The following is a 22602-nucleotide window of genomic DNA, read 5'->3' as shown; positions in this document are numbered from 1 at the left end:
TCTGGTTGGATAAAATCTATGACTGCCTTCAAGAACTCATCTTTAAAATTCTTTAAATATGCATCATCAGTTGCCTCATCTTTCTCCATCGACCTAAAGTCACATATTTAGACAGGACTAAGAATGTTGGAGAGAATTGGTGCACACACGTATTTACATAGTGAAAATAAGATGGGTACAAGCCGTAAAAGATTCTCCATTAAGCCCTGCATGGTTCCATTGACTGCAAAGTGAAGCTAAATGAAGAGGACTTGAGTGTTCCTGCTGAAAGTATCTCTAAAATAAAGCCCCATTCAGCACAGCTTGACCTACTTAATGGGGAAGCTGCTAAACTCATACAAAAATATGCAAGTAAAAATAAAATAAAACACCTGTTGGTGTTAAAATAAACTCACCAGCCCACATTAAATGCAACTTAACATGACAAGCATTAATAGAAAATTTACATGACATAACCAAGAAGTGGGTTTTTCATTTTTTTAAGATATTTTTTTCGTAATGAAAGAGTTCTTGTAACCATTTTTCTTCAGAAATAAGCATACTTACTTCTGTTAAAGAATTATACATTGTATATTGGTGCTTGTATATAGTGAGAGGGCTTAACCGTGGTTCCCTAAAAAGACACAGCTGGATCATTATTTTACTTCAGAGATGCTCTGTTTCAATCGCTCACTTAATTACTTTTATTTATTTAATTTGTTATATCCTATGATTTTACGCTGGATTTTTTATAACTAATTTTCCTTATTTTAACATTTAAATGTGTGATTTTTCATGGTTTTTATCAGTATTTTTTTACTTTCTATGATCGTTTTATTTCATTTTATTTTATTTCATGTCATGTTAAAGTGGACGGGGGAGAGGCTTATTTTCAAATACATTTTTTATACTATTTATCTTGGTGTACAACCCTTTGTGTTACCAAATAAGAAAAATGTTACTCAAATAAAGATCGATTGATGGATTGATTGAAGTGACACCAGAGTGAAGTTGATTGGGTTTATTTGGAGTAAGAATTTGTGCACTAAAATCTGAGACATCTTAACCACTGACATACTTTGACTTGCTACTGTTAATCAAATACAACCTTATTTGCTGACGTTTGTTAATAATCAAAAAAAGTACTCTTAGTTTACCTCAACTGCTCACTATGCTCCCAATGTGACCTAATGATCATAATTCATTAATGGCTGTAATACATTAAAGGGCCTATGTCTTGCAAAATCAGCTTTTTTAGCTTTTACATGTAATATAATTCTAATTCCTCACTAAAAATAACTCCAAAGTGCTATTTTGTTCCATGTCTGAGCATTCTTCACAGCACTAGCTCCTCCAAATCCACAAAAACAAGTGTGTCCTCGCATTGTTACCTATGAAGGTTGGGAACAGCCCCTTCCAGAAAGAGTCTGCACTGCTAGCACCGCCCCAGACTAACACACATTTCTCTGCAGAGCTGGGAGTAATCAGGAAAACGCTTTTATTTTATATCCACAATATGTACATCCGTCTTTGCAAAAATTCGGATGTTGTTCACTTTTGTGGGAGCTGATGAGGCAGGCTGTAAGATGATGTCATGAAATAGGCGGCACCCACAAGCAGCGAAAGGCGGAGCCTCAGAGATCGAGGTGTCTTACTTCCGAGTAGTAAAATGAGCTCATGAAATTTCTCATATTTCCATCAAAAAATCGTTCTTTAGTGTGTGTAAGATAATATATTACCATATGGACATAATTTACTCTGAAAAGCTTAAGAATAGCATGATATAGGCCTTTTAATGCAAACTCACCATGCAGATATAATGCTACAAATGCTGCTGTGTAAGAGTATAGGGAGTAGATGGACAGCTTCTAAATAGATTGAGTACACTGATGGCAAATCTATCTGAAAAGGAAACCGATAAGTTACAGCTAGAGAGTTTATCCTGCTTTTTTTCTCATAATAAAAAGGCTTTTATTTAATTCTAATAACATGAATTTTAAAATGTAATATGTCAATGAAAATATCCACAATTGCCTGGTGTTGTACATTCATTGTCATTTTGTTTCTCTAAGACCTGAAAATAAATATGTCACAGTATAAAACATTCCCTAAAATATGATAGTATTTTGTTGCCCTCCTCTCTGACAGATGTTACTAATGTGATGGCTGTGAATTCAATGTCAGTGGGGGACGATGTCGTTTTCTTTCCATCTTGCTCCCTGCTCCAGGCTGTTAGTAATTGCCGACACAAAAGTCGACGAAACACAATATGACAAACACATAGTTCCAGCCCACAAATATACATTGAATTAGAGAAAGCAGGGGGATGACAGGAGGATCTCATTACTGTAGATTTCACAGAACGATCTCGACAGAAAATGCCTCTAAGTGGTTTAGGTGAAATCCAAATTACCATCAAATACCTGGCATGCTGCTGTTAGCTGACATTAGGTCAGTATTTTCTCAAAATTGTCTCGTTAAATGCTGGTAAGAATGACAAAAGAAGAAGAGAAGGCAGGATGGACGACAGAATTAAAGCCTGTGTAAACATCTAGTTTTTTTCCCGACCCGAAAGAAACAATGATAAGCTGCTCATGTGGGAAATGTGAATTATTTTGGTTGCATTTCTTTCTTCATGATGCTAAAACAATAAGAGAACAGTGCAAAGTAGACAGGACTGGATTACTCACTCTGGCTTTAGGGAAATGCAGAAAACTAGGGCATGACTAAACTGCATTTTGTTAGTGTGATAGTATTCTATGTCCTGTTCTATATATTATATTTTCAACTGCAGAGACATGAGGATGTGATTTGCAATAAATTATACTAAACTACAGCATATGAGCGTGACTGGTAAGTGTTGACACACCTCCAGTTTCCAGATAAAAAAGGTTAGCCACCTTATCTAAGCAGCCTGAGGTAACCAATAGGTTCAGGTTAGACTCAAACATGCGAAGGCCTGAGGGAGCTGGAGTTTCCAGCTTTAAAAAAGTGTTGGCCCTAAAACCTTGAGATAATCACTGTCCAGCCAGTGGACAAAAATGTGAGTTCCTCTCCAGAACAGGTTCCCTAATACTCATCCTCAGGGTTTTTAAAACTGCGCTTTACCAGTTTCACCATGTAGACATGTTCACATATTTTCAGCAGGTTTAAAGTGTATATTGGTAAAAATGTCGATTTCTAAGGAATTAAAAATCTTAAAAATTATCATTCAAATGTACGACAGAGTTTTAGAGTCGTCAAAAAAAGAAAAGTAATATTACGAGATTAAAAGTCGCAAATTTTTTCAATCTCGTAAATTTACGAAATTAAAGTTAAAGTGAGCCTACTCCGAACACCGTGTGCAGCAGCCGATTGACAAAACTGTAAAAAGCGTCTTGGATTTCAACGGGTAAGCTGAATGTTTAAAACATTTCAAATGTTTGGAGACTCCTTTTTTTGATTTACAGTTTATTAATGTTTTATTCATTGATGGATGGCTTGCAGGATCTCTGCAGAGCCTGTTGATAAATCGATTTCCCTGCAGCTGTCGACTTCCAGTCATTTCTGTGTGGTTTTTCCATCTGAAGAGGTCTAGTTTTCGGAATATTCAATGTTCTTGTACTAATGTAACAGCGTTGTTGTTTTGTGTTGAAACGTGATGTTTCATATGGAGAAGGGTGTGAATGCAGCACTGTTTGTTTTGCTGGTGCTTCTGTGCATGACAGAGACATGACGTAAGGTGGCGAATGGGCTTCTGGGTATCTGAATTGAAAGGGCAGAATAAAGTGGCGGTCCTGCAAACGTGCGTATCTGAGCTTTTTATTTTACATATGAAACTCTGGATTACCGACACAGAACCCCAGAGAGGAAGCCTCACTGTTAATGATTTAATTTTGAGTCAGCAAAAATTTCAGAATTTCTTTGTTTTTGAAACCAATCTGGAAATAAAGCTTCACAAGATGCTCCATGTCTTTCACCTTCAAGCACAGCTCCGATAAAGACAACTTTGGTTTTTTTCTCATGAATTTATGACTTTTTTTCTCATAAATTGATTACTTTTTTCTCGTAAATGTAGGACTTTTTTCTCATAAATTTACGAGGTTTAAAGTAATAAATTTACAACTTTAAAACACGTACATTTATGAGAAAAAAAGTCATCAATTTAGCCGATTACTTTTTAAAATTATAAATATGAAACTTTTTTCTTGTAAATTTACGAGATTTAAAGTCTTAATTACATTTTTTTTATGTAAATCATTAATCATTAAATCATTTTAGTTACTTTTAAGAAAGTGCTAAATTAGAGAGAAGTTAGTCTTGGATGTAACTACATAGATCCACAAGTCCTAAATTATTTAACTTTCATTATAAATCTGTTTTGTTGTAATAATGTTCTAAGTTTTAGCTGTTTGAAACAGAAAAACAGCAGATATTTTTCATGACCAATATATTCAAGTGGTTCATTTGACAAAATTACCAACGTAAAAAATGCACTTTTTACTGTCGTTCCAAATTTCGAGCTTAGAGGTGAAAAAAAAAATGACACGTGTTTCCTGTAGAACACCAGAGGAACCTAGCATTCATGCGACAGTTTGAAACATATTGCAACACACATTTAAAATGTATTTTTATAATAACTTTTTTTTCCTATTATAGTTGAGATGCTTAAGATTACTGTGCACATTGTCAAACAAATAAAACCATTAAATAAACTAAGGACTTTGGTATTAGCATGCTTCCTTAACTGCAGTTTTATCCACATAGCTTCTATAAGAACCCATAGTGACATCAGTGTAACAGAATAATATCAGAAATGTGTTCGGTGGTTCACTTGGTTTGTGGTATTTTCCACATAATTTTATTTCCTAGGAAAAATAGCTCTGGGTTCTTATGGGTTAATGCCATTTCATTGTTGGCTGGAGTATTACAAAAATCAATATCATTTGAGGATAAACATGCACACAAGCCAAGATTCCGTCAGCTGGAGCCCTCTCTAGGCTCAACACAGAAATCCAAGCTTCCTCTGCGCAAGCTAAAGCCTCAATGCAGCAGGGCTGGCTGCAGCTGCAGACCCCCCAGGGTTTTTGAGATCATGCCTCTTCCGCATCTTGCTTTTGGCAAAATATTAGGTAAATTTCTTTTTAATCTTTGCACTATTTGTTTAACTTAACAAGTATTGCTCTTGTTGAAGCTGTTTATAAATAGGGAACATTTTTGTATGAAACCTAAATGAGCTTATTACAAATGAAAGCATAAAACATTTCTGTGGTGAGGTGAAGCTAATGGACTTTTTCAAACATCCACCTAAATGTATTATCTGCTGTTGTCCACTAAGCTCTAAGTAATTTTAAGAAAAATCAGATTCATGTAAAAATATTCTTTGACAAACAGCCTGGTGGGAGTCGCACACTGCCTCTTTCTGTTAGAGTGTAAACGGGAGACGCTGCTCTCTGCTTCTGCTTTCTTCCCATCCTATCATGGAGATTAGGATTAGAGCCTCCATGAGACTGACAGCAGCACCGCTCCTACTCCATGTGTTTGTGCACGCGACCTGTTCTCTGTGAGAGCAAAACAAGACGGTTTACTATGAGAGTGTGCATGACAAGGTGTTATCTGTGATCGAGCATCACAATTCAAAATCATTCAGTATTCACGAACAGGGAGCATTTCTCTATGATACCTCCGTGTGTGTGCACGTGTCAAGAGCACGACTCCAAACCAGAAAAAGACGTATGACAATTTCTGAATGAAATTTATACAGACTTTAGATTTATGTGCTTCTTTGAGCAGTAAAGTTGTGCTTCAGGAATTAGCAGTGTGTAAATCAGGCTCTACGTTGTAATATCATTGGGTATAGAGCCCACAGGCAAAAGATCTAAAAGAATAAGCAAGGATTTGGGAGCTTCACATTTTGCTAACTTTGTTATAATTAGAATTATAGAAGGCTCTTAAGTCAATGTGAACAAAAAAACAGTAAGTATGTGATCTGTCAGCCAGCATGAAATTGTATTATACATTAAAAAAATATATAGTTTTAATAAACTGACTTTACTTAGTTTCTCAATAACCTGAATACATTTGCACCAGGGACCTCAAATGTTAAAACAGGAAATCCTGTCACACACCAAACACTGCATTAATAATAAACTCATCCGGAATTGAGAACAGCTTTAGCAATTTAAATAAGTGTTTAATGACTTCCTTAATTTTTCAATTTAAAATAAAAATAAAAAAAAGATTTTCTCTTTTTAGGCATCACAAGCTTGACAAGTAGCAAAAATTATTTCGCTTTAAAGAAAAACTGACAAAAGCAACATCTGCAATTGATTCATTTTTATCATGAAAGGCAAAAAAATGTCACTTTTGCTACTTCTGACTTCATAGGGATTGGATATTTCTCCAAAAAGCAAACGTTAAACTATAGTAATATACAAATACTTATTTACATTTTTTTTTTTAATTAAAGCATTATTTTTTTAGGATAAAACTCCACAACGACTAAATGATTTCTGACCAGAGCTTACTGCAAACCTCAAAATCTTTCATTTTAAAATAAAGCGTCATATTTTTCACTCCAACTGTTGCTGAAATCTTAGTTCAAAAACAAATCTGGTCAGTTTCCATAACCTCCATAAATACAAATAGATTAATGATGATTTAATAAAAAACTGAGAACACTAAATTTAAACAAAACAAAAACAAGGAAGCAACTAAAATGCTGATTAATGATATGCTACATCATTACTTGCCTTAAAATGTCACTTAGATGTAATGATGTAAACAATCGTCATTGGTGCTGAACACCATAAAAATGGCAATTATATTCTGAAAGCTTGTGACCAGGAATAGGACAGGAAGAGAATCATCTCTGAATTCACCTCCTAAATGTCTTCCTTTCTTTCTCTGAAAGTGCTTGAAGTGTTGGCCAACACCGAGTAAGAGTGAAGTCCAGTCACGTGCAAAGATTCCCCACCACAGGAAAGCTTCTGCTAATCATGTATCCTCAAAATAATAATGAACAGAGTAGCAGTATTAGTTGGGTAAATCTAAACATGTCCATTAAAACATGCTCCTTCACAAAAAAGCAAAAGGTAACATTTTGATGTTGATTTAAAGAATTATATGTAATTTATTGTGTTAAATATGTCAACTTGTGGGATTTAAAAATGCTGGTGAGACTTGTTTTCCTACAGTCTAGACCAAAATAGGTCAAAGCCACACTAACAGCCCACGCTAATATTTATAGTAGTTAAGAACTTTTTTGCTAGATTAAGCTAAAACTGCCACAAGATAAATACAGTTAAAAAAAAAAACAAGCACAAAATTATATAATAACAATCTCTAATAGACTAAACAAATAAAGACAAAATAAATTAAAACTAATGCTAAATTACTGATGTAAATTTGGCTAATAACTGACATTTTTCCCTTTAGCAACACTTAAAATATCTACATAATGTCATCCGTAAATAGCAGCTTCCAACACGTCTCATAGTTTCACTGGTTAGAGTGACTCTGCAGCTTGCTGCTGTATAGCTGCATGTACACTGCTGCATAAAGATCAAATTATGCAGCAGGCTCATAGCTTGGAGGGTCCTCACAGACATCTTGTGATGTTAACATCTCCATGTAGTAATTTCATGCCCAATCAAACTGTGCTGCATGCTCAGTGGAGTAAAAATAAATGTAAGTGTTCATCCGGAGTTTGTGTCAGCATCCCCATCAGTGCCTGGAGACACAACTGATTCTTTGTTTTACAAACACAATTAAATGTTTTCACATAATTATATTAGTAATTTAACTTAAGAAGAGGTCAATTAATTTTTAGTTTGCTTCGTGTTAAAAAAAAAAGTAAAAATAAAAAAAATACGGCCATATTCCGAAATCATTTTATATAAAAATAATATATGATGACATGTGTATTGCAAAATTAACTTTTTTACTGAGATCTATAAATAGATCTATAAATAAATATTGGGATTGTTGCAGTCCTTCTATAACTCCACTTTATCAAAGAACAGACGGATAATTATAATTATTTTTAATTAAGATATTTTTAAACCCTTTGATACAATCTACACAAAATGTGCAATATAATTTTTCGGAGATTTACATGGCATTAATCCTGATACATTAAGTCGTAATTACATTTTTTTTGTTTGTAAACTGGCCCTAATACACCGCCGTACAAATTATTATTTTATTCAACCAACAAAAAATTAACTGTTAAAATGTTTTAAAATATATCTAAAAACTGCCGTCCCTTTAGTTTTTGTTCTTATCTTAAATCATTTTAGTTACTTTTAAGAAAGTGCTAAATTAAAGAGAAGTAAGTCTTGGATGTAACTACATCTGTCCACAAGTTCTAAATGATTTAAATTTCATTATAAGTCTGTTTTGTTGTAATAATGTTCTAAGTTTTAGCTGTTTGAAACAGAAAAACAGCAGATATATTTCATGATCAATATATTCAAGTGGTTCGTTTGACAAAATTAGCAACGTAAAAATTACATTTTTTTGCTGAGGTGTCGTTCCAAATTTAGAGCTTAGAGGTGAAAAAACTACACATCTGTTTCCCTATAGAACACCAGAGAAACTGCAGGAAATAAAAGAGTGAGGCAAGTTTTAAAAAAATTGTGCTATGCGCAAAACCAAATCAGCTTTAACCATCAGCTAAAGACTAACTCGTTTAGAACGGCTTTTAACACTCAGTAATTGTTAGTATCTAATTTTATTTTTTTTTGCTTTATTTATTTTTGTCTGACTCTTATATATTTTATTATTTTTTTTTAATTTTGGTTTTAAATATGTGTTAGAAATTTGTTTAATTTTAAAATTTCGTTTTAACTCTCTTTTTATTTTGTAACGATTTGGCACCCTATAAATAAGATTTATTCTTTCATTAGAATGTGATAGTATAGGACTCTGAAGGGTCTTGCCAAAGGACCCACACTGGATTCTGCTCATTGCGCCTCCTGGAAAACAAACCCTTGTTTCCAAGTGCCAGTCCTGCACGCAGCCAACTGAGCCATCCAGCCGCTAATGCTAACTTAGATTAAAAGTAGCTTTAAAATATTACAAAGTGTGTAAAAAACAAGTTCATTATCAATGCATTTGGCTAATTGTTTGTGACTTCTAAAAAAGTCATAAGTTTATCATCAGTCTGTCCCTTCAGGGGAGCTGCACAATGATGATAAGAGGGAAACACTTGCCTGGGAGTCTTGAGAAGCAGCTGTTGCTAAACATCAAGCTGAATAGGATTATTAAACACAATACTAACATTTATTTGGAATCTATTAATCTATAGTGACAAAATTAATTCAGAAGTAGAAAACATTTCGGCAAGAAAATGTGAGTTTTAGCAAGAGTGGAAGTCATAGTACTTTGTGCAATGATTAGAGAAATTACAAAAAAAAAAACGAACAAAAAAAAAAATAAATAGGAATTTAGGCTTTACTTTGTAGAGAGCTCACTTGGTAGGTAATTTATCATTTGTGATAATGGTAAGACTGGACCAAAAAATAAAGATGTGATTTTACCTTTTAAGTTTGTTGGTTCTTTGAGAAGCCTTAGTCACGACTGGACAATCCAAAAACCTGCAGCACCTGTGACTAAGGCTTTATGTTAGTAGTCAAACTTGTAAGCTTAAATACTACAGAGGTTTTCAGTGCTGAAAAATATGAGTCTGTACAAATCTTTTAGTGAAGCGATTTTATTCAAAAAGCCAAACATCACTTTTACTATTTAGCAAAGAATAAAAAACGTTTAATTTCCAGTACAAATCTTTAACATCAGATGGGGTGCCTGCGAAGTAGAGAGGACAGTAGGAAAAACAATCTTGGATGCTCCTCTTTCTGCACTGGCTGAAAAGGTCAGTGTGTCGGTGTGAAAACACATCATGAGGGACCCATCTCACTGTCACTTTGTGCTACTTTCTTCTGCAAAAGACTCTAAATCATCCGGACTAGGGCATCCAGATGGCAAGGGTTTATTTCGCTCACTCCATCAGAGAAGTCAAACTAATACAAAAACACGTGGGCTACAGGGCTGGAATTTGAAGGACAACATACAAGTACTGAATGTGAAACAAGGACCTTTATCTTGACTGCTTTAATAATAAAGTTTCTTCATTGGCCATGGAGGTATCAACTTCTATTTGAATTCTACTCAGCCTCTGCTTACTACTTATGATGTGTATACCTTGCATTTTTTATGTATATTCTAAAAATTGTACTAAATTATATTTGTGTAACATAACAAACTTTATATTGTTTTTGTCTGATAGAAAGTATGTAATGAAAGTGATAAACTGAACTAAAAGGATCTACTTAATACCTACTAAATGTATTTTTTTTTATCTTTTTTCTGCTTCATATCTAAATTATTTATTTTAGATTGTCTTTACAGTTGAATCTGTATTTTCCATTTGCAGCTGAAAGTCAGGTTTTTAGTACTATAGCATCTTTATTGTTACTGGCAATAAACCACTATGTGAGTGGTGCCCCCAAGTAAATTAAAATACAAGATTACCTACAAGTTTACCTTATTTAACCTCATTTCACAACTGTGTAGAAAAACGAGTTCAGCATTATAGAGAGAAAACAAAGATCTGATTGTGACTGAAGATGTACAGTATGTAACTCTGGCAAACTGAATGTATTTCCTTACAAGAAACCCAATATGGAGATTGACTGATAAGATCTACAGCCAATCAGGCAGCAGAACAATGAGCGCTGTAAAGAAAAAAAATGAAGCACACAAAATTACACTGAAAAAATTCTGCAAAGTAGCAAAACCATGAAAGATGTACCACGCTATAGCACTGCACCACACTGCATACACTTTGTGTTGATGGATGAAACTTAAACTGCTCATCAAAAACTTTCTGAGGTTTGCTGCATTTAAAAACCTGTTTATTAGCAGTGTAGTTAATAAAGAATTCAAACTTAATCAAATGTAATAATGAATTCTTTAAATTGCAGCATATAAGAGACCTTGTGTTAAATGTTCTTCATCTGCCGCTGGTCTGTTGATAATAAAGCTCAAAATATAGAATATTCTATGTAAGTTCCTGCTATTTGGAACCTTTATTGGAATATGGTGATGTTTTGTACATGAATGCCTCTAAAGTTGTTTTCAGGCTCCAAACCCTGTGTTTCATTGTGCTCTGACGTTTGTTACAGGCTGTAGTTGTCTAACTCATCACTGTGAACTGTACGCCAGAGCAGAGTGGCCTTCATTAAGTATGAGAATCCCTTCTCACCGGATGACTGATTTAAAAACTCCTCTTGGCTTTGTTCAAACTTATTTAAGTTCTCTTCCACAAAGGTCAAGAAGTCGTTATGCTCTTCATACAAGTGACATTTACCATTTGCTTTTTTCTGTCAGGACCGATAATACCAAACAAACTTTAGTTCTGTCCTGCCACCTCTTCTGCCTGGAACACTAGAAAATGAGATAGAGCAGCCTAATTTTATTCATCTTAGTGCTTTTTGTTATCTTAAAAGAATAAGCAAACGCTTTGTATCTAATTTGCTATTCCTAACTATTCCACTCTCATTTGCCTGTTTAATATAGGATTTTTTTTCTTATATTTTAGAATTGTCTTTTTTATGTTTTTTCATCTATTTTTAAACAATTTTGTGCTTGAAAAAGAGATTTTTATCTTATTGGGTCTTTCTTCTGGTTGAACCTAGATAAATAAAAGTACTTTATTTTCCCTAAGGTGGACTCATGGTGGACTGTTCATATTACTCAGTGTGAGTAAGTGTTGCCAAATATAAAGACGAAAGGTGTGACATCATCAGAAACAAACAATGGTGTCTCTTGACAGGAAAAAAAAATCAGATCATGACACCTGTTCTCACCCTCCCTCTAATACCATTTCTTTTATTATCCACTTTCTTTTGTAACCCTTTTATCTGACGCTTATTCTTTATTATAACGTCATTTTTCCATTCACAAGCTTTTCTCTCTTTTCATTGCGGCCTTTCTTTTCCCCCTGTACCCCTTCCCTGCCCCTCGCACTTTTCCTCTCTATATGTAAATGAGTGTGATCCAGCTGCAGCCTCTGCAGATGAAAATAGAAAACTGGAATGTTTTCCATCCGATCCCCAGAACAGAAAACGCAAAGATGTTTCTCATCACTGAGAAGCTGCAGAAGCAGAAAAACAGATGTTTGAACATCTTACTCACTGTAAACATGAGCTGGCAGCCTCCCAGAATATAATCCAAAAAAGTGTAGTCCCGTGTAATCTAGAAAAGGCAGAAGACAGGATGATGGTCAGACTACTGTTGAAAAATAATTATTTTACTCATTTGTAGAAAACTTTATTACAAACAAGAAATAAAAACCAAATCTTCATACCTCATATAAAATCTAAAACAATCCAAAAATAGCAACTTTTATTCAATGTAATGTTGAATTACAATTTTTATTCCAGAAGGAATTAATGTTTAGTGTGAATTTACAGCCACTATTTTTAATCCGTGCCACCAGGCAACATAATTACAACATTAGCAATATTTTCCATTTGTTTTTAACTGAATGCATGTTTGTAAAAAAGGCTTGTTCAAAAAGGATGAAAGAAAATAATCAATTATAAAAGCTTTCATGCTCATGTGCTGCTTTAATGTTGTTCCAACAGGCAGTAAAGCCTCAGTGTTTTAGCTTTATGTGTCCTCTGAGGAACACTGAGCTGCAACACTAATTATTATAATGTCCAGCAAGGAATAGGATGGAGCAAAGTGTTATCCAGCTTTGAATGAAAACTTTTGATATTTTAATAAACGTTATGCTTTTACTGAGAATTATTTTCTTATGAAGTTAAACAGACATTGGCGAAATTATTAATATTTCTCTGGTAATGAAAGAAAACCCCACAATAGTGACTAAAATTACTTCATACTGACCAAAGTTACGATTATGAAAACTAGGCATTGCTTTTTAAGCAGATGTCAACAGAAAATAAAATTTAGTTGTCTAGGTTTTGAGGTCTTTCAAGAAACTGAATACTGCTTTTAACACACCGTGTGGAGATCACAAACACCTCGTCATGCCATTTGGACAGTAATTTTGGTCTCTAATAGTGGTCTCTGTTTTTTGATTGATTGTGGTGAGATAAATCTAATAACTGACACCTTGTCACCTTGGGATAAGGTAGAACTCTGCAACACCATAACAGAGTTAATTCTACCTCATGGTACTCAGTTTGTGGCTACCAGGATGGACATTGAGGATGAGGTTAGACAGTCTATCATTGGTCCCATCTTTTAGGTTTCCCCCAGACTGCCTCAACATGCCAAGGTAGCTTCCTTCCAAGGTGCTCACCTGGGTCCACGCGTTTAATTTCTACTACCACTATAGGGTATGTCCCACTTCAGCTTTGGTCAGGAGGAGATTTTGATGGCTACCCTTGAGGTCTGGTGTTAGATAATACACTATATTACCAAAAGTATTTATTCGGCCCTCCACATGATCAGAATCAGCTGTCTTAATCACTTGGCCTGACCACAGGTGTATAAAATCAAGCACTCAGGCATGAAGACTGTTTTTAACAAACATTAATGAAAGAATGTTCCGCTCTCAGGAGTTCAGTGAATTCCAGCGTGGAACTGTCATAGGATGTCACCTGTGAAACAAATCCAGATGTGGAATTTCAACAACAGCAACTCAGTCACCAAGTGGTAGGCCACGTAAACTGATGGCGAAGGGTCAGCAGATGCTGAAGTGCAAAGAGGTCACTGACTTTCTGCACAGTCAATTTCTACAGAGCTCCAACCTTCATGTGACCCTCAGATCAGCCCAAGTACAGTACACAGAGAGCTTCATGGAATGGGTTTCCATGGCCAAGCAGCTGCATCCAAGTCACACATCACCAAGTGCAATGGAAAGCGTTGGAGGCAGTGGTATAAAGCATGCCGCCACTGGACTCCAGAGCAGTGGAGACGCCTTCTCTGGAGTGATGAATCACTCTTTTCCATCTGGAAATCTGATGGATGTATCTGGGTTTGGAGAGGTTGCCAGGAGAACGGTACATTTCAGACTGCATTGTGCCGAGTGTGAAATTTGGTGGAGGAGGAATGATGGTGTGGGCTTGTTTTTCAGGAGTTGGGCTTGGCCCCTTAGTTCCAGTGAAAGGAAATTTGAATGTTTCAGGATACAAAAATATTGTGGACAATTCCAAGCTCCCAACCTTGTAGGAACAGTTTGGAGCAGTCCCTTCCTCCTCCAGCATGACTGTGCACCAGAACACAAATCAAGGTCCATAAAGACATGGAGGACAGAGTCTGGTGTGGATGAACTAGACTGACCTGCACAGAGTCCTGACCTGAACCCCATAGAACACCTATGGGATGAATTAGAGTGGAGACTGAGAGCCAGACCTTCTCCACCAACATCAGTGTGACCTGAACAATGGGCTTTTGGAAGAATGGTCAAAAACTCCTATAAACTCACTCCTTAACCTTGTGGACAGCCTTCCCAGAAGAGTTGAGGCTATAACAGCTGCAAAAGGTGTACCCACATCATATTGAACTGTATGGGTTAGGAATAGAATGGCATTTCAGTTTAAATGTTAGTGTATGTTATGGGTTGCTCCAGTTATGCTATGCACAGTGGTACACATGGTTGTTTTCACAAACTGTTTTTTCCAAAATGGTGAACTTCATTTCCCATCCTAAATTGTTGCCAGCTAAGGAAACTGCCAGGTCTCTGTTGAAACATGTTATGAGACTCTACAGTTTGTTCAAAGACACCTACAACGACCAGGGTCCCCAGTTCATTTGCCAAGTTGTTGTAAAAGTTTTGCTACTTGCTGGGATTCTCTGTAAACTGATCCTCAGGGTTCCCCCCCTTGTCCAATGAACTATTAAACAGACTCAATCTGCATATGAAGATCAATTTTTGCCTCCTGAGATCCTTCTATCCACTCACATGAGATTGTTAGGCCATTCTCTGTCACCTGGCTGCCACAGTTTGGCGTGGTCTTTGCTTTTCTCCCTTCAACTTCCCAGGAGAAAATAATACTTCTGTCCATAGGATTAATCTGGGCTAGATGAAGACTCACCGGGTCCTATTCTGCGAAATGAACACTAACAAGCAGTATGAAGACGGTAAAAAATACCCTTCTCAACATTCACATTGGCAAGATGGTCTGACTTTCCAGAAGGACTTTGCCTCTCAAAGCTCCTCAAAGAAAGTTGCTGCCCTGCTTTGTTGGATCTTTCCCTTTTAACAAGATGGTAAACTTGGTGGTGGGCAGCTTATTCTTCCATGGTCTCTGCAGGTCCACCCTAAGTTTTATATCTCCAGGGTCAAGCCGGGTCAGCTTCTCTGAGTTGGTTCCACCCTCTGAACCCCCGCCTCCTGCCTTGTTCATGGATAAGGGGTACTTTCTACACTGTCAGGTGCCTCACCAGCATCTCATCCTCGCCTGGAGAGTTTTGTTTCATCAAAGACTTTTAGACTCTGTTCTGTCTATTCAGCTCACCACTTTTTATTAGACCTCTGATTGAAGCATATTTCTTGACAGAACCGGTCAAGGGTCAGGAATTGGACTGGCAAACTCTCAAAAGAACTCTCACATCCCAGACACAGTCTTTTCAGTCGCCTCCCCTTGGGGGTGGTTTTTCAGAACTTTATATGCCAAAACCAATTGTCATAAAGTCAGTTTCTTTTCCTGAGCTGTCACTTTGCTGAACTCTTGACAAGTTACAGATTATGGAACATAAACAGGAGAACTTTTACACCGGAATAACTGTTGTGTTTATCTTTATTTTTGTTTACTATTCATATTTATACCTTGCCTTGTTGTACATGAGAGCATAAGTCACCAAAGCTAAATTTCTTGTATTTGCACTGTACTTGGCCAATAAAGCTGATTCTGATAATTATGCGCTTGGTTTGTCTTTGCCATGTTTATAGAAAATCATCAAAACAAACTCCGGTCAATGGTCCAATCCCACCTCAGATTTAAATTTTTGCTGTGTAGAATTGTGTGGGTGACTTCAAGGATTATCCAGTTTATGTAAATATATCTGAACACATGCAGGTTCTTAAAAAGCTGTGGAGCTGAACCCGGTAAGTCTTTGTAGCCCCTCTGTGGTTGTAAAGGGAAACTCCAAAACAGACTCAGGTGGGGATGTGGTTTTACTCAAGCAGTGGGAGGAAGTCAGAATATTAAAGGCTTGGTTTATATCAACATTATTGAATATTTGGAATGATGCAAAAAGTCATTCTAAATGTATTTAAAATTAGGATTAGATGCCTAAAATAAATAAAAATAATTGATTTTTTTGAAGAGAATATTTCTGGACAGTTGTAAACCCATCCAAACACACATTAGCAATGTTGAAGAAATTCAATAAAACAGCTGTTTGCAACTAGTATTAGATACACATTTGATTTGAAAGCAGAAAATGTTAATTGGTGCTCTGTCTCATTCATTAAGGCTATCATGAGTTTCCAAAATAGAATGAGTTCCCAATGAGTTCTGCAGTTTCTGCCTCATGAATGTTACAGAGAAACCGAAATTTAAATGATAAAGATGTAGGAATGATCAAAACTGCAACCTATTCATTCCTCCTTACCTTACATGATTTGACAATGATAACTCCAGAGTTCTTGTAATTCTTCTTTTTCTTTTGCTTCTTGGGATTGATGCAGTCAAATTCCACCTGAGAAGACGCAGAGAGACATGACCAAAAAAAAAAAAAAAAAATCAAACAAGAAGGGAGAAGCTGACTGTAAGGTTTCTATGAAAATCGGCTAGTTTCCAAATGCCGCCTACAGTAACTTCAGCTTGACTGACAGACTTAGAGATTTATTATAAGCCAACTATACTACCAAGGTTCAACATATCCTTTATATAGCCACCTACATGCATGATAAAAAGAATTTCATTATATGTGCTGAAGCTGAAAGGAAACAGAGGGGTGAGGCTGTCTTGAGTGCAGCACAGGGAGTCACAGAGAGTCTTTAAACAGGAATGTTTTTGATCAAAGAAGACGTTTGAGACCCAAACACACTTTAAGTCAGTGGCTGCTTCATTTGACAGGTAAATGTCTTTCCTTGTTACTTGAGCGGGGGAAAATGGCTGTTTTACATTTCAAACAGCTCCTCTCATTTTGTAATCCTTTTCTTTACACACTCCACCTCTCTCCGTCTCCATCCCCCACCCTGGCCCTGTCGCTATTTGCTTGTTCTTTCACCCCCCACATCATTACAGCACATGAAGAGACTCAGTGGGAGAAAGGGTCACGAGGCTGCTGTGCTACACGAACACACACAGAGCTGCTAATGGATGAATTGCACTCTGATCTGCGCCGTTTTCACATCTTTAGCAGAGCCGAAATTTTAACAGAATCTCAGCAGAGGCAGAAATTAATTGAAGGTGGATATTTATTAACCTAAAGGAGGCATACAGATTTAAACAGATTCCCAAATAAATTGTTAAAAATCAAAAGCCTTTCCTAACATGAAAAAATTTTACTTCATGTTTAAAAGATTATTTCCGTTCAAAATATATTTTGGGGGTTTCTGCAACTACATCAAGCTCATTGGATGCCTTTGTTGCCTAAAAAGAAAAGACAATAATAAAGATTTAATGTGCAAAGGTTTGTTTGGGGCTTTATCACTATTTCCTCAGTTAAATTGATTTTTTTCTATTAAAAAAAAAGTTATTTTAAAAGAACACAGCCGTGTCATGTAAAGGTATTCATTTTTTCTTATCATCCATGTCGTCAGATGTTGCTTAGCACATTTTTTGGAGAACTTTATACATTGTTTGACTTTCAGTAAAACAAAGATGTTCTTGTATTGACAAAAAGTCAGAGCTCAAAATTACAAGAGTCTTTTTTTATTGCTTGCTGTGACTAATAACACTATCAGTCTTTGCAAATGTAGTGGAACGTGAAAAATTTCCAGTCTCATTGATTTCGTTACCAGGGCAACACGGTGCAGAGCATAGTATGATGCACGTGTGCAGCACTTTTGGTGAGTTTCTAGTAAAACTGGAATACATTTTAGGACTTTTTGACTGCTGGGGTTTTTTAGAGAGTGCAACTTGAAAAAAATTGAGCTTTTCTGGAAACACTTAAGAGCTTTTATAAAGAAAACACAATTGCAACCATGCCAGCTTTTTACCTCCACTGAGTTCTGAGCTTCACTCATCTTGGCAACTGTAGTCAGAAACTCGCCAATGAAGTCATGACCTCCATCGTTGTCATAGTCGTAACAAAGCACCTGTTGTTGAGGAGAAAACATTAGTCTGCACATCTTTCTAGGCTCTTTTTTCTGTTGTACAAAAGGACTTTTGCACAGGTTAGAATTTCAATAACCCTCTAATTTAAGGGCCCATTATCACAGTCACTGATGCAGAGGAGCTACAAGCGTTAATTCACTGACCTTGATGCTTCTGTCCACGTCTCCATTGCAGAGAGAGATGAGAGGAACTGTGAAAGGTTTCCACACTGGATCTAACGTGTTCTTGATCACCTGCAGCCACACAAACGGACACATTATCATTAAATCACACTGAAGGACACATACCCCAACGCGAGCCATAATTACTCCAATACGACCGGTTGTAGATAAAAATGACAGTTCATGTAATGACCAGCAAAGAGGGCTTTTAGTCTGTAAAAAAGACTCACCTCTGTCCTATGGACCAGCATCCATTTACCGTCTTCTCCCTGTTTGTGAAACTCCAGGTATGGATCTGATTTCCCAAAGAAGTCCTGCATAAAAGAACATCAAGGTGCTGCAGTGCATTTTGAAAGACAATTCCCTTTAACCCTCTCCTTAACAGACTTCTCAAGAGTTTTATTGCAAGGCTGTTGGAAACAGCTATCAAAAAAGAAAATAAAAAGGTAACTGAAATTCCACCTAAACTCTTCCCAATAACCTAAATTGGCTCATTAGTGCAATCAATAGTTTAAATAACTTAAAACCCCAAATGTCTTTAGTTTTTAATTGAATATAAAAGATAAAATAATGGGTACATTTAAAACATCTGCTGCATTGTCTCTTAAATTAAATGCATTTTAAGTAATTACTAATATATGAACAAAGTTACATTAATATATTAATACAATTTTATATCAAATTTTTGCAGATGTAGATGTTAAAACTTAAAAAAAGTTACTTAAAAAGAGACCAAGAATGACTACTGCAACTTGCAGGGTATGAACTAAATCAATGGCATCTGTCTGTTAATTGAAAAACAAAACCCACAATTGCTCTTAAAATGACCTAAACATTCAAAACATGGTGTCTGGAAAACCCAGACATCATGTTTTGGCACCATGTTCTTTGAAAAAGGAACAAGAAATGGGTCAAAATAACTGCTGACAGGTGCAGTAGTTTCCATGCAGCAGTAATTATCTGTTTAGTTTTCATTATTATCACTACTTCATAGGTTATTTCTTTGCTCTTTGTGGGTTTTTATTTCAATAACAGACGAGAACCAACATTTTTACCCAGTGTGCACCTGTTGATGCGTAAGCTAAAGTTAATGAACTAAATGTGGGACATGCAAGTTCCTGTCGTGTTTGCAATGATCTTATTCCAAAACAAATGCATGTTTCTGTTTATAACCGAAATGTGTATTTCTGTGTTTCACTGCTTACCTTCTTATCCAGTTTACGCCCACTCAAGGTCAAAGTTATGATTCTATTGTCAGACAGCTCCTGAGCTGTTATCTAAAAGAAACAAACGTAACAAAACACAAAAAAGTGAACAGTTGATTCTAATAGTTCGTCGACAACAGCATCATTTTACTGCCTCTGTGTTCATTACAGCAGAGGCAGAACAAAGCAGGAGTGAGGACAGAACCAAAAATTTGAGTCAGTTCTGAGCCAAGCCTTTTTCCTCTATTGCAAACTTCTTGAGGAGCATCAGAGTAGAAACACAAAGTGTAATTTGCAAACATAAAGTTTGCAAATCACACTTTGGACACTACTCAAAGGAATTATAGGCTATAACTGATGCTTTAAGTTCCACTCCAATCATATTTTGATCTGTTGTAAAAGTGTTTCGAATGGTCTTTTAATTATGATTATGTTGTTTTTAGCCAAAACAGAAAAAACTGTCTCTACTAAAACTGTATATAGCTCTCTATATATAGTCAATTATTTCAGTTGCTGCGCCACAACTGGGAGCTTTCTCAAATAGCATTTTTTAAATCTGTTCCTGATTTATAATGATCTTAATAAAAAAACACCCAGATATACACTTTTAAGCTTAAATTCTTTTATACACGTACCCCATCGTGAGAAAAATGCAACAAGATTGTGATAAAAACACTAAAAACATAATTTTCATTGGAGTGGGTATTTAAGAACTCAAAAGAAAAAAACAGTTAATTTTCCGTCTTGCAAGAAAAACTAATCTTATCAAGAAAGTTTTTCAAAGCAAAATAATTTTAGTTTAAGAAAGTGATTAGTATTTTTTCCAAAAAAAGAACCATTTTGTCATCCCATTAGCAGACTATGTTTTTTGCTTATTTGCTGAAAGTTTTTTAAATTTTTAAATTTTTTCGACTTATTATAAAAAGACCTTCACTTAAGATTATTATATTTCTGCTTTTTTATTATCTTAATTTAGTGCTATGGGTTAAAACAAACTTAAAATGAAAAACATAACAGAAATTTGTTTTGGCAAACAAATTAGTCCAACTTTTTGTGTTTATCTACCACAGTTATGAATGACATCAGGTTTAAAAAAAGCGCAAAAATAAAAAATAAATGTAAAATAAAAAATTATATTAGGAGAACAGCATACTGTCTCATTAAAAACACAAAAACAAATTGCTCATAAGAAGCTGTTTTAAAAAAGGAGACTAAAAAACCCTTTATCCAGATCCAAAAACAGATCCAAAGATAAAGAAAGTATCAGAAGAATGAAGCTGATGATTACCGTGATAGATCCTTTTCCAGCTGGCTTCCCATTGGCTAAGATCAACGGTCTGTGAAGTTTCTTATTGGATACGATCTGGCAGACAATAACAGAGAGACAAGTCAGGCAAAAGTCCTTCACTTTAGCAATAAAACAGCAAAATAAAATCTAAAGGGAAAGTTTGAATGTCAGGATGTTTATAGAACATTTTGAATTTTGCAGGATAAAGTTTATCTAAAAATAATCACTCAGTACCACTCCAAGTGTACATATGAACTCTCCAAGGAAGTCGTGCTCATAAAGCTGCGTGGCGCACTTGTCTTCATCAAACATGGCAAAGCGAAGCTTCTGGATTTCTTCAAAGTGATAGTCCACGTGAAACTTCACGCCAAACACTGGGTTCAGGTTGTTCACAGCGGTTTCAGTGCGCCCCAGCTAAAAGACACAGATGGAAAAATATTTCTGTTAATAAAGTTATGCTGTTTGCTGTGATTACATCCATCTTAACGTAAAATAAAGGTTTGCTCTATTCAATTAGTTTTTATTCTGTGTAAGGTCACAAGGTTGCTGGAACTTATTCAAACTACTTTAGGGCAAAAGTCCCACACACTCACATTCACTCCTAAGGAACAATTATGCATGCTTTTGGACTGTGGGAGGAAACTAGAATGTCTAAGAAAAATAAAAGACTGCTTAAGAACAGTCAATATTATTTACAATTCCAAATATTCCCACCATATTTATTATCTGTTGCTTTTAAACATGTTAAAAATTTCACTTTTTATTTATTGACTCTGTTGATAAATTGGAATAAACCTATTAGAAAAGAATAAAGTGGGATTTCTAAGTTAAAAATAACAAGTATTTTAAGAAGGCTTTTTCTCGTCATTAAATTGCAGTTAGTACTTTATGGTTATTTACCTGTGCTCCCCTCCCTCATCACAATCTGTGCCCCACTGTTTGGGATGTATACGAACTGGGATTATTTGCTAGATTTTTTTTTTTTGTCTCAATGTTAACTTTCTGGTTAAACAAAACTAAATAAATAAGTCAAACAGTCTTCCCAGTTAGTTCTGCACACTGCAATGACAAAAACAACATTTGCAGATTTGTTAGCTGTTTCTTTTTATAACCTAAAGCAATCTCTTCATATTGCAGTCACTCAAGTGTAGCTTGATCACATGATGTCAGAATAGACTCCAGGCATGCAGCAAACAGACAGCAGAATGCGTGGAGATGTCTAAGAGCTCAGTGAGAGTTCTGTTATTTGCTCTAACTCTCCTAAACAAGGTGCTTGGAGGACTAATAACGGCTGTGTTACTCTCCAGTGTGAATCAGCCAGAACATTCAGTGTTATTAGATGAAGTCAGTGCATGTTTAGCCTGTCGCCACTACTAAAATAGAGCACAGGTGACGAGTGTTCTGCACTAAAACGAGGTGGATAACAAATGAAAACAAAGCGAAAATGTTGCTTCAATCTCCTCCACTAAAAACACATAAAATGGTGAAAGTTAAGATTTTACAGATTCATTAAAATTATGATCAAAACTGAAAGCCATGTACAAGGGAAAGGGTAAACAAGATTGAAAAATGAAGTCTGGAAACAGCAGGAGGAATATGTTGCAACTAATTACATAAAAAGGAAACAGGAGTGACATGTTTTAAATTAAAGGACCACCTCAGAAAGTCCCTAAGAAGGAAAATGAACCAAAATTACCATAATCTGCAAAAATGTGACTACATTA

The 22602-nt window shown here is 35.7% G+C and overlaps 1 protein-coding gene across 1 annotated transcript in view; it reads right to left on the bottom strand.

Moving 5' to 3' along the window:
- cpne2 (copine II) overlaps positions 1 to 22602 on the bottom strand; it is a 61238-nt gene that overhangs the window by 25812 nt on the left and 12824 nt on the right. The window contains exons 3-10 of the mRNA XM_024281723.2: positions 21113 to 21292; positions 20879 to 20953; positions 19591 to 19662; positions 18616 to 18699; positions 18368 to 18457; positions 18107 to 18205; positions 16552 to 16638; positions 12157 to 12216 (exon numbers count right to left, since the gene is read on the bottom strand). Of these exons, the coding sequence (XP_024137491.1) occupies positions 12157 to 12216; positions 16552 to 16638; positions 18107 to 18205; positions 18368 to 18457; positions 18616 to 18699; positions 19591 to 19662; positions 20879 to 20953; positions 21113 to 21292 (747 nt within the window). The remainder of the gene's footprint in view (positions 1 to 12156; positions 12217 to 16551; positions 16639 to 18106; positions 18206 to 18367; positions 18458 to 18615; positions 18700 to 19590; positions 19663 to 20878; positions 20954 to 21112; positions 21293 to 22602) is intronic.

Source organism: Oryzias melastigma, linkage group LG6 (genome assembly GCF_002922805.2).
Source record: "Oryzias melastigma strain HK-1 linkage group LG6, ASM292280v2, whole genome shotgun sequence".
Lineage (NCBI taxonomy): Eukaryota > Metazoa > Chordata > Actinopteri > Beloniformes > Adrianichthyidae > Oryzias > Oryzias melastigma.
The sequence above is the reverse complement of the archived record's forward strand: the minus strand, read 5'-3'. Positions and strand labels throughout refer to the sequence as shown.